At 43.0% G+C, this 15288-nt stretch overlaps 1 protein-coding gene across 1 annotated transcript; it reads left to right on the top strand.

Annotated features, from left to right (window-relative positions):
* Positions 1 to 306: 306 nt before the first annotated feature.
* LOC143603405 (uncharacterized) lies at positions 307 to 1113 on the top strand. The gene has a single exon (XM_077080206.1). It carries the CDS (start codon positions 345 to 347, stop codon positions 1104 to 1106), a length of 762 nt encoding a protein of 253 aa, XP_076936321.1. The 5' UTR covers positions 307 to 344; the 3' UTR covers positions 1107 to 1113.
* Positions 1114 to 15288: the final 14175 nt, after the last annotated feature.

Raw genomic sequence — 15288 nt, 5'->3', positions numbered from 1 at the left:
TTGTTGCATGTTTGCATTTCATTTTGATGTAAAAACTTCTCTATAATGAATTCCATAGGTATTCAACAAGGTTATCACTCTTTTAAATATAAACTTTGTTTGATTCAAATGTACTTATTCATAAACTTGACATTTAATCACACTGAAATTCGAAGCTGCCAAGAAAAGACATTGAGAGAAACCTTAATCATTGACATCAACACATGTTGTTGACAAATAAATTAATGTTGTTAAACAACTTAAACAAGAAGCCGGCTGCTTTCTTGGACTGGGTCCAAGTCCAACACCTTCATCATCTGTATAACAATAACCGCCATTTCTGTCTTCCTCTTCAACACACAACCATGGAAGTCATATCACCACTGACTTCCATGGATCTCCACTCGAGTTCTCCGGCCGCGGTCCTGTTTGCGTGGGAGGACAAACCCGGTGTCCCAAATCCATTATATAAGTTTCTTGAACAAGATTTTGAATTTGATGTTAGCGGAGAGTTTAGTAATGATTCGGTTCCGGCTGAAGAGTTGTTTGATGGTGGTGTGATCAAGCGTTTGGAGACGAAAACCAATGTTTTTATAACCGGACCAGACGAGTCTTTTTCCAGGAGTAGAAGAACACAGTCTTTTTCTACACATGGGGGCTGGCAGGTTCCATGGGAACAACAATCACCTACAACCAACAATACTAAACCTCGGCTGGTTTCATCGTCATCCACTCTTTCTGCTTCTTCGTCTACCAAAGGATCGAAAAGATGGAGCTTCAAGAACTTGTTTTTGTTTAGAAGTGCTTCGGATGGACGAGCTATGGACCGTGATCCGTTGAAGAAATACTCAGCCGTATTCTTTAGAAAACAAGATGAGGAATTTATGAAATCAAGTGTAAGGTCCATCGAGCCACAAAGATACGGGTCAGGGTCAGGGTCAAAGTCAAAGAGGAGGGGGGTATTGGCTCACGAGTTACATTATAAGGTCAACCGGGCAGTTGCGAATGACATGAAGAAGAAAACATTCTTGCCATATAAACAAGATATATTGGGAAGCTCAGCCTTCAATCCAAGTGTTCATGCACTTTCAAATGGGTTTGGGGTTTCTAATCATAGTAAGGAATGAATAAATTTTGTTATTGTTGTGTTTGGTAAGACATTATTAATTACACCATAAATAAATTTAGTTACATCTGTGTACCTCGATCCGTCCAGCATATAGATCATGGCCGCGTTATAGTTTTAGTGTTTTCTTTTTGCTACTATATTGGTTAAACCTATAAGTTTCCAGTCACTCATGTATATCTTTTGAAGTGTCTCGTAGTTGGAATATGAGGTTACTTTGCTGAATGAAACCAATGACCTATAAGCCGTTCTTGGGAATGTACATAGCTATTCACACTAAAGAAATAATGGACCAAAACTAGCCCACAAATCCACAATCACACAAGTTTAATGCTTTTATAGAAAGTGAAATGTCGTTCACCAAAAGTAAACAAAAGGCGCTGACACAATACACTTTCTGTAGAAATATGTTACACGCAATGGCCTTGAGAATTCATGTGTCCCGGTAGTGCGGGAAAAATATGTCCATTATGTCTTAACGAAATAAATAATGTAAAATGATTTTTTTAAATGACGATTAAAATTATAGCAATAAACATAATACTTAGTAAAATTATGATATTAGAATGAGTTTATCACGGTAGGGGGTTTATAAATGTTCAGGTATTATATATATAAAATATCAGAAAGGCTTTTAAAAATTTTAAACCCTGAAAAAAACGTGTCTTAATCGGCGCTCACATTGCCCCTCATTGGGGCCACCCCTAGTTACACAAACATTTTTTCTACATAGGCTAGTTTTATATTTATAAGGTTCATTGAAATTTTTTTATACTAAATATTGAAACTTGATAAAAAGTACATTTTAAATTAAAGCAAAATGAGAAAGACTATTTAATTTACTAGGAATTAGGATCCGGCTTTGACATATACTATATGTAGGTCCTATGAGTGGATCAGATAAGAAAGTTCATGGATCAATCTTTTTGTAAGTTAGTGGAAATCACTTACAAGTTAACCGAGATCTCAGGTCTTATTGATGGTTCTTGCCGAAAGTAGAAAGAAAGAGTTTAGAGAGAGTAGGCGAGTTGTTGTGGATAAGATTTTGCAAAAGGTTGTGATCAATGTTGTAAAAGTAGGTTTCCAAAGCCGAGTACACCCCGAGTACTCGCTACAAGATATGTCGCCGATGCGATTTTCAATTCCGCCTAGTTACTAAGAATTGATTAAAGATGGTCAACCATAGTCAGAATCGCAACTAGTCGGTGAACTTGGACCGATTATGGCTTAAAAAAATAACAAATAACTCGTATTTCTTGAATATTAAAGAATAAATATCATTTTTTTTCTTAATGACTAACAATTTTTAGAATAATTTATTATTTAAAAATGTATTTTCTTATTTATATTGATCTTTACCTATTTTGTAATAAATATTAGTAAATTATGATATTCGACACACACACACATATTATCCAAAAACTAATTTTCTTTATATTTAGCATATCCGAGTACTCCGATTACACCCAACTCCCCAGTCGGCCACCTATGGTCCGCCTAGCGACTTTTACAACATTGGTTGTGATGCATGGGGTATGGTTGCACTATTTATAGTGCAAGCCATACCACGCTTGTTTCATTATAATTGGTCCAACGGGCTCTAAGTACATGGTCTTGTGCACAAACATACATAAACGAAACCGAAAGCTAGTAAAATGCATCGTGAATAATTCTAAATAATACAACAAACTATTTTACAAAATAGGGCATAACAATCTCCCTCTAGTCTTTATTATTATTCCATAGCTTACGTCTTCAATCGGTTTTGTAGTCGAAGCCATCCTCATTCTCATATAGTTGATTGCCAACAAGATAATGAACAAACTTGTTGAACTTTTCAACTATCATGTCCCTGTTGTCCCTACGAATGTCTTCGACTGTGGCCAGTGGAGAGTTTTACAACTTCAAAAAATCTTCTTTGCTGAGGGCGGCTAGTTCATGCTCATCAAAGAAATGAAGAAAGTGCACCCGCTTGCAGTGAATGATAACTCCCCCCCCCGTGTTGTTGTCAAATTCCCAGCAAATGAAGTCATGGAACAAGTTGGGTAGAAATGGTTCCTCGTGGTAAGGAGGTCGCCCATCCTTGTATGTCTTGTATCTCCTGACCTTTCTTTTCTTTCCCGTGGTCAGATCAATCTCAGTTGGATGTCGGTACGACTTACCCTTATTGAGCTTGAAGTTAGGGTAGTCGTTCTTCCATTCCCTGCTCAAGAATATCATAAACCACCCCTTCAATTCTTCCTCACCGGCACCCTGACCAACGAACCATCTGAAATTATTTATGTCAAGTTCAGACAGTGTATGCATATCAGTGTAGTGCATGTACGTCAAGTCCCCATTTGCATATCTGATTGCCCATGTCTTTTTTGTGGCATGCCATTTGCAGTAAAGAATTGGGGAGTAATTCAGATAAGGATATAGACGGTCTCTAAGATTGGAAACACTTGTGATATAGTATCTTTTCTTATTTCTTCGTCTTGGTTTTTAAGAGAATTCACCACTAGTTGATGGAAGAGCCACCACACTAATTGGCTCATGTTACTGATCCATTTCTACATCACCATAAACTGGAATGTCCGGATTCAGTGAGTAGTTTATCCCGTCATCAACTTTCACAACTTCTTGAGCTTGAGACTGGGTACATGCACATGCAACAACTATAAAAAGATAGGCAATTTCATCCTCTATTTCAGTGTCTCGATCTCTTATTTCCAGGGCAGGATTAGTAGATTGGGAATCCAATCTTGGCATCTTAGTTTGTGAAGCAGACTGATCACTTGCTCCACTGCCACCCCGCATTACCATTAACACCAGCATTAGCACCGTGTGGTTCACCAAGGCTATCATGAGGATCATCATCCTCATCATCGTCATCATGTTCCTCGTTATCAGATTCGTCATCATCATCACTCTCATCCTCCTCCTCGTTCCCAGTGCAAGTTACTTAACCACCCCAAGTAATCACTGGAACAACTTCTATAATTACACCAGAAACAACAATCTCGGTTTCAACCACGCTGGTACTAACAATCGTACCAACAACCACGACTGTTTCACTACCACCAACACCACTTACAGTTGCACCATCCACAACGTTAACACCACCACCACTTGCGCTACTTCTAGAACCTACAGTACGAGCGTCATCAACGAGCTCGACCAAGGCAGATTGTCTCTTTTTCCCTTTTTGTGCATCATCATCATCATCATCATCATCATCATCATCAGAGACAGTCCAGCTTTTGAAATATGCCTTTAGTCGGTTCTGTAGATCTTCAATATCTTCATGAGTTAACTTCATTGTTTCAACGACAGCAAGGTTCACAAGAGCTTCGTTGATCACGACTTGAATATTAGTGAAGTGTTCATGTTGCTCAATTTGAGATCTTAGTCTGTCAACCTCCGTTCTCAAATCCGCATTCTCTCCAATCAACGTTCCAACATTCTGTGAGGAACTGGATTCACCTTCCAACAAGCGAACTTGAGATTCGAGACTCTCAAACTCCATCATTGTTTAGTCAACACCTGATTCTATTTATCTCCTCAGATTTTGTGCAATGTTTGAGGAGAAGGGTAGATCAAATTCAAGGTAAGAAACCCTTGACTCAAGCTGAATCACCTCTTCGTGACATTCAACATTCAACAAAGATTGGGCAGTCAACTGAGTTTGCTGATTGTTAAATTGATTATAAAGAGTTTCAATCCAGAGTCATTGACTCTCCATTAGGGCTCTATCAACCTTCCTATCTTGTTCCAACATGGAAACCCTAGCAACCAACGCATCTTTCTCCTTTTCAACCTTTTCATTTATCTTCTACAGTTTTCTATGACAAAGTCAATCATAAGCATATCCCGTTTGGCCCTTTTCTCGTTTGATTCCTCAAGTGCTTGAATCTTATCAAGAATAGGATCCGTGTACACAAGACGCTTCCTGAACTTATTACTTGACAAAGGGACATGTCACACCCGGCCCTGAACGGCGGAAACAGCCGGGCGCGCGCGAGTGGGGATTGATACTTAAGCACGGGCCATTGCAAACATTCAAGATAAGATTTTCATTGCGCAGGAAATGTTTAATACAAATACATTACATTGATTAAAGATTACATAAAAACATCCAAGTATAAAAACTGTTGAAGATTTCCACGCCATATCCCCTTGCGCGGCGAGAACAATCACGCGCATCGAAGGGATAGAACTAAAATCTTCCAAAAAGCTAGTTTTAGATGTTCAGCGTGAGGTGCTCTAAGTGTGACTCCATGCGCTACCTAGTTATCTCCTGAAAGACACGTAAAACATTTGAATCAGTATAAACTGAGTGAGTTCACGAGTTTTAGTAACTTGATAAATCGTATCGCGTCATAGTCTTGGCGAAAATCATATTAAAACACATTTCTGGTTTCATGTCTAACATATTCTTGATACACCGTATGAAAACATAGATCTGACAACATATTTCTGTTAGGACCGTTCCGCGGGTTACGCGCGAACGTTTCTGGAAAACGTACTCGTCTATGCAAAGTGGCGCTGCCACTACGAGCTAAAATAGTGTAATACCGTCCCGCGGGTTGCGCGTGGACATTTCTGAAAAGTCGTGCTCGTCCATGCAAAGTGGCGCTGCCACTACGAGCGAATAATACTGTAATACCGTCCCGCGGGTTACGCGCGGACGTTGTGCCGGAAAACAAGGCGCTCGTCTGCGTAAGAGGAGCGACCTCTACGAGCGGGCTCAAACCCATAGTACTGCCCCATGACCATACTAGGCACTCGTCTGTGTAAGAGGTGCGACCCCTACGAGTGGGCGGATCAAACCAGCAGTCCCTACCCTTAGAGTTCCAATGGTAAAGTGATCACTTACTCGGATTCTGGCGCACATACATCGTAAATCATAGATAACCGTTTGCATTGCTCATCATGAAACATAATTTAAACACAATCGTTTGCATAACTTGTAAGTATACCATGATAAAACATTATTTAAGTACGTGTCCCTCGCCCCGAAAACAGTTTAAAAATAGTGAAAGCAGTGAAAATAGGGGCTGTGAGACTCACCTGTGGTTCTTGTTAAGGGATTAATCGAGATTAGGGTTTTCTTGGTGTTGGCCTTTGAATTGAAGGTCTAGAATACGATTAAATAACAAGAAGTATATATATTAAGATCAAGAAATAGGAGAATATAAGGGTTGGAAAGTAGATCTCAAGGTTATAATCTTGGCTTACCTAGCAACAGGATCGGAAATGAAAACAATGGATGCTTGGGAGATGATTAGTGCAAGTTTGCAGTTCTTAAGAGAGAAGTTTGAAGTGTGTTTGGGTGATAATTTAGGTTACATATTTATAGGCAAACTCAAGGGAACACAATCCCTTGCTTTAGGGGATTGTAATCTTTTCATATCTAGGTGTAATGATGATAAAGTATGGAAATTATTATTATTTATTTAAAAGTGGAGTAGTGGATAAAAGATTTGATTTGATTTGGTCAGGACATGCAGGTCTGTGGTTGGTGGGAGTAGGGTGGCTGACAGTTGACTTTTCATGTTACAGTATGCTTTTTCAGGTACTTTTGTCAGTGTACAGTAAAAAGTGGGAAATCTCTGAAACACGCTACTGTTTCCTTTTGGGCGGGAGTAATCTCCTTACATCTGGAGAATAGACTAAGTGTTCTGTGCGTATCACTTTGTGCGCATAGCTTTCTGCGTGAAGGACATTTCTTTGCTGCGGGTAGGTGCGTAACCTTCTTGCAGTTAGGGACATTGAGTTTCATTTGTAAATTCTCCAGGTGGTCTTGGTATTTCAACATAGTGATCAGTCATGTTGAAGTCAATTCCATCTTGGAGCTTCAGACAAACTAGCTCTCAATGTTCCCGCCATGCGGGGAGGTTAGTTCCCTTCCGCACGCGCATAAACGATTTAGGATGCACCCGCCTTAGCATCATGCGGGATGGTCAACCCAATAGACAACATTAAGTTATGGATACATAAAACCAATATACTCACGCATGGCGCATATAACATATGCCCACGCTGGTTCTTAACATGGTGCGCTCGCGCAGGGCGCACGTAATATGCCCGCGCTGACTAACATGGCGCGCTCGCGCAGGGCGCACATAACAAATGCACGCGCTGATTAACATAGCGCGCTCGCGCAGGGCGCACATAACAAATGCACGCGCTGATTCTAATATGGCGCGCTCGCGCAAGGCGCATATAACATAATTACCTAATATTTAGGTTGATTACTTGGTTTAAGGGATTAGGAATTTACCGGGTGTCACATTCTCCCCCTGTTAAGCGAATTTCGTCCCGAAATTTAGGAGACGTTGCTGGCAGAAGCCATGCTCTGAAAGAGGTGTGGGTATTTCATGCGCATCTGGTCTTCTCTTTCCCAAGTGAATTCAGGCCCACGCCTCGAGTTCCATTGAACCTTTACTAACTTGATTCTGTTTCTGCGTAACTTTTGTTCTTTCCAATCGGTTACTGCTATAGGTTCTTCTACGAAGTGCAGTTGTTTGTCGATGTGAATCTCTTCCAACGGCAAAATCAACGTTTCGTCAGATAAGCACTTTTTGAGGTTGGACACATGAAACGTATCATGAACTCCACTGAGTTCGGCGGGTAAACGGAGTTTATAAGCAACCGGACCGATCCTTTCCAGGATCTCAAATGGTCCAATGTAGCGCGGATTCAACTTTCCTCGCTTGCCGAAACGGGGGACTCCTTTCCATGGAGAGACTTTCAAAAGTACTCTATCCCCTACTTGAAACTCCAACGGTTTCCTTCGCACATCTGCGTAGCTCTTCTGTCTGTCGCGCGCTGTCTTAAGGCGATCCCGTATCTGAAAAATCTTGTCTGTTGTTTCTTGGATCAATTCTGGACCAGTCATTTGCTTGTCACCCACTTCAGCCCAGCACAGTGGGGATCTACACTTGCGCCCATACAAAGCTTCAAACGGCGCAGCCTTGAGGCTTGTGTGATAACTGTTGTTGTAAGAAAATTCAACCAGTGGGAGATGAGTATCCCAGCTACCTCCGAAATCGATTGCGCACGTGTGCAGCATATCTTCCAATGTCTGGATTGTTCGCTCGCTTTGTCCATCCGTTTGGGGATGATATGCCGTACTCATGTCAAGACGAGTACCTAAAGCCCCTTGTAACGATCTCCAAAATCTTGAGGTGAACCGACTATCTCTATCAGAAATGATGGACACCGGGACTCCATGTTTTGAAACTACTTCTCGAATATACAATCGGGCTAACTTTTCCATCTTATCGGATTCCTTGATCGGCAGGAAGTACGCTGACTTAGTTAGCCGATCCACAACAACCCAGATCGTGTCGTAACCCCCAGGTGTCCTTGGCAGTTTGGTGATGAAGTCCATAGAGATTTGTTCCCACTTCCACATGGGAATTTCTGGCTGTTGAAGCAACCCTGATGGTTTCTGGTATTCAGCCTTTACCTTCGAACACGTCAGGCACTTACTGACATATGTCGCGATGGCGCCTTTAAGATTGGGCCACCAATACAGCGCTTTAACATCTTGGTACATCTTGTCTGCGCCAGGATGTACGGAATACCGCGTCTTGTGAGCTTCGTTTAATACTTGCTCGCGCAATCCTCCCTTGAGAGGGACCCATATGCGGTTAGCGAAATATAGATTGCCGTTCTCTTTAAGTTCCAAACTCTTAATCATACCCCCAAGGCATTCGTTTTTAACAAACTCTGGTTTCAAGGCTTCTTGCTGAGCGTCTCGGATGCGGGTAGAGAGATCTGCGTGAATGGTCAACCTTAGAGCCTTGACTCGTAGCGTTTTTATTCGCTCCTTCCTACTTAGCGCGTCTGCTACCACATTCGCCTTTCCAGGATGATACTTTATTTCACAATCATAATCATTCAACAATTCAACCCATCTTCGTTGCCTCATGTTTAAATCCTTTTGATCAAATATATGTTGAAGGCTCTTGTGATCCGTAAAGATTATACACTTTGTACCATAGAGGTAATGGCGCTAAATCTTTAGCGCGAAGACAACCGCTCCAAGTTCCAGATCATGCGTTGTGTAGTTCTTTTCATTGGTCTTGAGTTGGCGCGAGGCATACGCTATGACTTTGTCTCGCTGCATAAGGACACATCCGAGTCCCTGATGTGAAGCGTCGCAGTAAACGACGATGTCATCCGTCCCCTCGGGTAAAGACAAAATTGGCGCACTACATAACTTCTGTTTTAACATTTGAAATGCTGCTTCCTGATTTTCGCCCCAAACAAACTTCTTGTCTTTCTGAGTTAGCGCGGTCAGTGGTAGAGCTATCTTGGAGAAGTTCTCAATGAAGCGTCGATTGTAGCCAGCTAGTCCTAGGAATTGCCTTACCTCAGTTGGGGTTTTTGGCGCTTCCCAGTTTTCGATGGCCTTGACTTTGGAAGGATCAACGTGTATTCCTTTCTCGTTTACAACGTGACCGAGAAAGTGAACTTCTCTAAGCCAAAACTCACATTTGGAAAACTTCGCATACAACTTTTCTTTCCTCAACAATTCCAAAATCAATCTCAGGTGTTGCTCATGCTCGGCCTTGGTCCGAGAGTAAATCAGAATATCATCTATAAATACAATCATAAACTTGTCCAAGTATGGTTTGCACACGCGGTTCATCAGATCCATGAACACAGCTGGCGCATTAGTTAGCCCGAAAGGCATCACTAAGAACTCATAATGGCCGTATCTAGTTCGGAAGGCTGTTTTCGGCACATCTTCCTCATGGACCCTAAGTTGGTGGTATTCTGACCGTAGATCTATCTTCGAATAATAACTGGATCCCTGTAACTGGTCAAATAAGTCGTCAATCCTCGGTAAGGGGTACCGATTCTTGACTGTCAGCTTGTTCAGCTCCCTATAGTCAATACACATTCTGAACGAACCATCCTTCTTCTTAACAAACAGTACTGGAGCTCCCCAAGGTGAGAAGCTTGGGCGTATGAAACCCTTATCCAATAGTTCCTGTAACTGATTGGATAGCTCTTGCATCTCAGATGGAGCTAATCGATAAGGCGCTCGAGCTACTGGCGCAGCTCCTGGGACCAAATCAATACGAAATTCGACTTGTCGCGGTGGCGGTAATCCGGGCAAATCTTCAGGAAAAACTTCTGGAAATTCGCGCACCACTGGTAAGTCTTCAATTCTTCGCTCATCTCCTTTCTTCTCTACTACATGCGCCAGGAAGGCGTAGCACCCTTTCCTTAGGCACTTGCGCGCCTTTAGGCACGAAATCAGTTTCGTCGCAACTCCCCTTCTTTCCCCTTGAATTACCAAGGTTTCTCCGTTCAACAGTGGGATCCGAACCTGCTTCTCATGGCAAATAACTTCAGCGTGGTTCTCGACTAACCAATCCATACCTACCACAATGTCAAAACTTCCCAAGTCTATTGGCAACAAGTTAATATTGAACCCGTGACCTCCCATGACTATAACACATTGTTCAGTTCTTTCGTTCGCGCATAACTGCCTACCATTGGCTAGTTCTATAGTATAAGGCGTGTCTAGCCTACTGGTTGCTAAGCCTAGGGAGTTTTTAAACTCAGCGGATATAAAACTTAGGTCAGCGCCAGTATCAAATAAAACAGATGCAAAATGGCCGTTAAGCAAAAACGTACCGGTTACCACATTCGGCTCTTCTTTAGCTTCACCCGCGCCGATCACAAAAGCTCTCCCGCGAGCTTGGTTTCCCTTTTGCGGGCAATCCCGACTAAAATGCCCTGGCTTCCCGCATGCGTAGCAGTTGTCGCTCGCTCCAACTTCTTTGATACGGCAATTCATCGCCTTGTGCCCTGGTCTGCCACATTTGGCGCATTCGATTCTTGCGCATTCACCCTCGTGGTGATACTTGCATTTGCTGCACCACGGGCGAGGCCCGCTGTATCCTTTCCTTGATGGCTCCGCGGCTTGGATCGCGTAAACCTTTGCGCTCTCCTGCTTCTTGAACGGTGGCTGCTTGGAGTCGGACCCTCGGTGGTGAGAGTTCCATTTCCTCTTGGAGTCAGAGGTTCGCTGCTCGTTTCCGCACGTAGTCAACATACCCGCACGGACCGTATCCCTTGTAAGGGTGATGGCCCGCGCTACCGCCTCATCAAAGGTTGGGGCGCTGCGGCGTTGAGCGGAACCCTAACAACAGGAGGTAACCCAAAAATATACCTCTCGATCTTCTTTTCCTCCGTGTTTGCCATGTCTGGCACCAACTGGCAAAGCTCGTTGAACCGGTTGTTGTAGGCGTCGATATCCGTTCCTACCATGGTGTGGTTCCAGAATTCCTGCTGCAGACTCTGGATTTCTGCGCGAGAGCAGAACTTTCTCATCATCATTTCCTTCAGTTCTTCCCAGGTCTTGTGAAGAGCAACTTCTCGCCCCAAAGTCTTCACTTGAAGCTTCCACCAAGACGAAGCTGCTTCTTGGAACATGCAGGTCGCGTAAAGGACCTTCTGGTTCTCACTACATCTGCTAATGGAGAGAACTGTCTCCATCTTGTCAATCCAGTTGTAGAGCCCAATGGCCCCTTCGGTACCCTTGAATGGCCAAGGCCTACAGGCCATAAATGTCTTATAGGAGCACCCTTTGTCCAAGGCTCCTGATTCGGGTTCTGGGGTCTCGTTCTGACGACCCTGACTTGATTCGGCCTTGCTGGCCTCATGTGTCGCGATCGCCTGCGCGATTATTTCCGCGAGTTCCTCGGGTGTCATGGTGATTCCCTTGGCTCTAGTTGGAGGCATTCTCGCTTTAAAAGAGTGAAAATATATTAAACTTAGCGCATGTACTCAGAGCACATAATGTTCTTTCTTTATTCACTAGACACTGTGTGACCCGTGTTCCTAAGTGTGTGTATAGTTTCTTTTGAAAATATTTTCTTTGAAAAATATTTCATGCGATTCCCCAACGGTTATAGTCTAGGTTAAAACTTCTTTTCCTAGTTCGCTATAACCAGTGCTCTGATACCAATCTGTCACACCCGGCCCTGAACGGCGGAAACAGCCGGGCGCGCGCGTGTGGGGATTGATACTTAAGCACGGGCCATTGCAAACATTCAAGATAAGATTTTCATTGCGCAGGAAATGTTTAATACAAATACATTACATTGATTAAAGATTACATAAAAACATCCAAGTATAAAAACTGTTGAAGATTTCCCCGCCATATCCCCTTGCGCGGCGAGAACAATCACGCGCATCGAAGGGATAGAACTAAAATCTTCCAAAAAGCTAGTTTTAGATGTTCAGCGTGAGGTGCTCTAAGTGTGACTCCATGCGCTACCTAGTTATCTCCTGAAAGACACGTAAAACATTTGAATCAGTATAAACTGAGTGAGTTCACGAGTTTTAGTAACTTGATAAATCGTATCGCGTCATAGTCTTGGCGAAAATCATATTAAAACACATTTCTGGTTTCATGTCTAACATATTCTTGATACACCGTATGAAAACATAGATCTGACAACATATTTCTGTTAGGACCGTTCAGCGGGTTACGCGCGAACGTTTCTGGAAAACGTACTCGTCTATGCAAAGTGGCGCTGCCACTACGAGCTAAAATAGTGTAATACCGTCCCGCGGGTTGCGCGTGGACATTTCTGAAAAGTCGTGCTCGTCCATGCAAAGTGGCGCTGCCACTACGAGCGAATAATACTGTAATACCGTCCCGCGGGTTACGCGCGGACGTTGTGCCGGAAAACAAGGCGCTCGTCTGCGTAAGAGGAGCGACCTCTACGAGCGGGCTCAAACCCATAGTACTGCCCCATGACCATACTAGGCACTCGTCTGTGTAAGAGGTGCGACCCCTACGAGTGGGCGGATCAAACCAGCAGTCCCTACCCTTAGAGTTCCAATGGTAAAGTGATCACTTACTCGGATTCTGGCGCACATACATCGTAAATCATAGATAACCGTTTGCATTGCTCATCATGAAACATAATTTAAACACAATCGTTTGCATAACTTGTAAGTATACCATGATAAAACATTATTTAAGTACGTGTCCCTCGCCCCGAAAACAGTTTAAAAATAGTGAAAGCAGTGAAAATAGGGGCTGTGAGACTCACCTGTGGTTCTTGTTAAGGGATTAATCGAGATTAGGGTTTTCTTGGTGTTGGCCTTTGAATTGAAGGTCTAGAATACGATTAAATAACAAGAAGTATATATATTAAGATCAAGAAATAGGAGAATATAAGGGTTGGAAAGTAGATCTCAAGGTTATAATCTTGGCTTACCTAGCAACAGGATCGGAAATGAAAACAATAGATGCTTGGGAGATGATTAGTGCAAGTTTGCAGTTCTTAAGAGAGAAGTTTGAAGTGTGTTTGGGTGATAATTTAGGTTACATATTTATAGGCAAACTCAAGGGAACACAATCCCTTGCTTTAGGGGATTGTAATCTTTTCATATCTAGGTGTAATGATGATAAAGTATGGAAATTATTATTATTTATTTAAAAGTGGAGTAGTGGATAAAAGATTTGATTTGATTTGGTCAGGACATGCAGGTCTGTGGTTGGTGGGAGTAGGGTGGCTGACAGTTGACTTTTCATGTTACAGTATGCTTTTTCAGGTACTTTTGTCAGTGTACAGTAAAAAGTGGGAAATCTCTGAAACACGCTACTGTTTCCTTTTGGGCGGGAGTAATCTCCTTATATCTGGAGAATAGACTAAGTGTTCTGTGCGTATCACTTTGTGCGCATAGCTTTTTGCGTGAAGGACATTTCTTTGCTGCGGGTAGGTGCGTAACCTTCTTGCAGTTAGGGACATTGAGTTTCATTTGTAAATTCTCCAGGTGGTCTTGGTATTTCAACATAGTGATCAGTCATGTTGAAGTCAATTCCATCTTGGAGCTTCAGACAAACTAGCTCTCAATGTTCCCGCCATGCGGGGAGGTTAGTTCCCTTCCGCACGCGCATAAACGATTTAGGATGCACCCGCCTTAGCATCATGCGGGATGGTCAACCCAATAGACAACATTAAGTTATGGATACATAAAACCAATATACTCGCGCATGGCGCATATAACATATGCCCACGCTGGTTCTTAACATGGTGCGCTCGCGCAGGGCGCACATAATATGCCCGCGCTGACTAACATGGCGCGCTCGCGCAGGGCGCACATAACAAATGCACGCGCTGATTAACATAGCGCGCTCGCGCAGGCGCACATAAACAAATGCACGCGCTGATTCTAATATGGCGCGCTCGCGCAAGGCGCATATAACATAATTACCTAATATTTAGGTTGATTACTTGGTTTAAGGGATTGGGAATTTACCGGGTGTCACAGGACAACTTAAATGACGTGGGATTTAGTGATAGATGGAGGTGTAATGGAAAATATAGATTGGGGTGTGGCCTGGGTAGGCATGGTTATGGTTTGGGTGGCTAAGGATGTTGTCAAGGATATGGGTAGTCTTGAAGGTTTGGTGGATGTTTGGGTAGTGCTAGGGGAGGTTATGGGTAAAGTAGTAGGTGATGATGTAAAGGTAGATGACTAGAACGTTGTACCCCTAAGAGGTGAAGTGAAGGTTAAGCTATAAGGTGATGATATGGGTGAGGTGGTCCTAGGTGGTGAGAGAGGTGTTTATTGAATGGGTGAGGTATGAGTTGGTTCAGTTTCGGGTTCAGTTATTTGAGGTAAATGAAGGCCTTGTAAATGTTGGTCATGGTGAGAGAGAGAGAGAGAGAGAGAGAGAGAGAGAGTTCGGGAGAGGTTTTGGAGAGTTGTGTAGTTTCCTAATGGTGTGTGTGGGTTTGTTTTGTTTTTGGTTTTGTGTCTTGGCACATGAACTTGTTTGACTTTTAAGGCTTCTACGGTGTGGGACAAGGTGGTGGGTGAGGCTTAGTGTGGATCAGTTTGGTGGATTGTGGTGGTTCTTGTGTCACAGTGGAAGAATAAGGAAATATTGCCTTCACAGGGGTCGGCATATTTGAAGTAGTGGGCTTCTTGGAGTCCCCTACTTTCTTCAGACGTTTTAAGGGCCTCCGGGCTCCTTGTTTTCATTTAATTGTTGAGACGGACCACCAGTAGAAGGCTTACTACAACCTTTCTCTTCTTGTTGTGTAGCTCTTCGTTTTGCGTTCACCCTGAACTTCAGGGTCATTGTCAGGCTCTCGTTCATCCCCGTTTTCACCATCATCATCACCATCGTCTCCACTATCATCATCATC

The sequence above is a fragment of the Bidens hawaiensis genome, unplaced genomic scaffold (assembly GCF_021521415.1).
Source record: "Bidens hawaiensis isolate Kalapana, Puna unplaced genomic scaffold, B.hawaiensis_p1.1 tig00061519_1, whole genome shotgun sequence".
Classification (NCBI taxonomy): Eukaryota; Viridiplantae; Streptophyta; class Magnoliopsida; order Asterales; family Asteraceae; genus Bidens; species Bidens hawaiensis.
This window is presented reverse-complemented; position numbering and strand designations above follow the sequence as displayed.

Bases quoted from the DNA above. Each gene is read 5' to 3' on its own strand.
- LOC143603405 (XM_077080206.1), top strand. From the start codon at position 345: ATGGAAGTCATATCACCACTGACTTCCATGGATCTCCACTCGAGTTCT.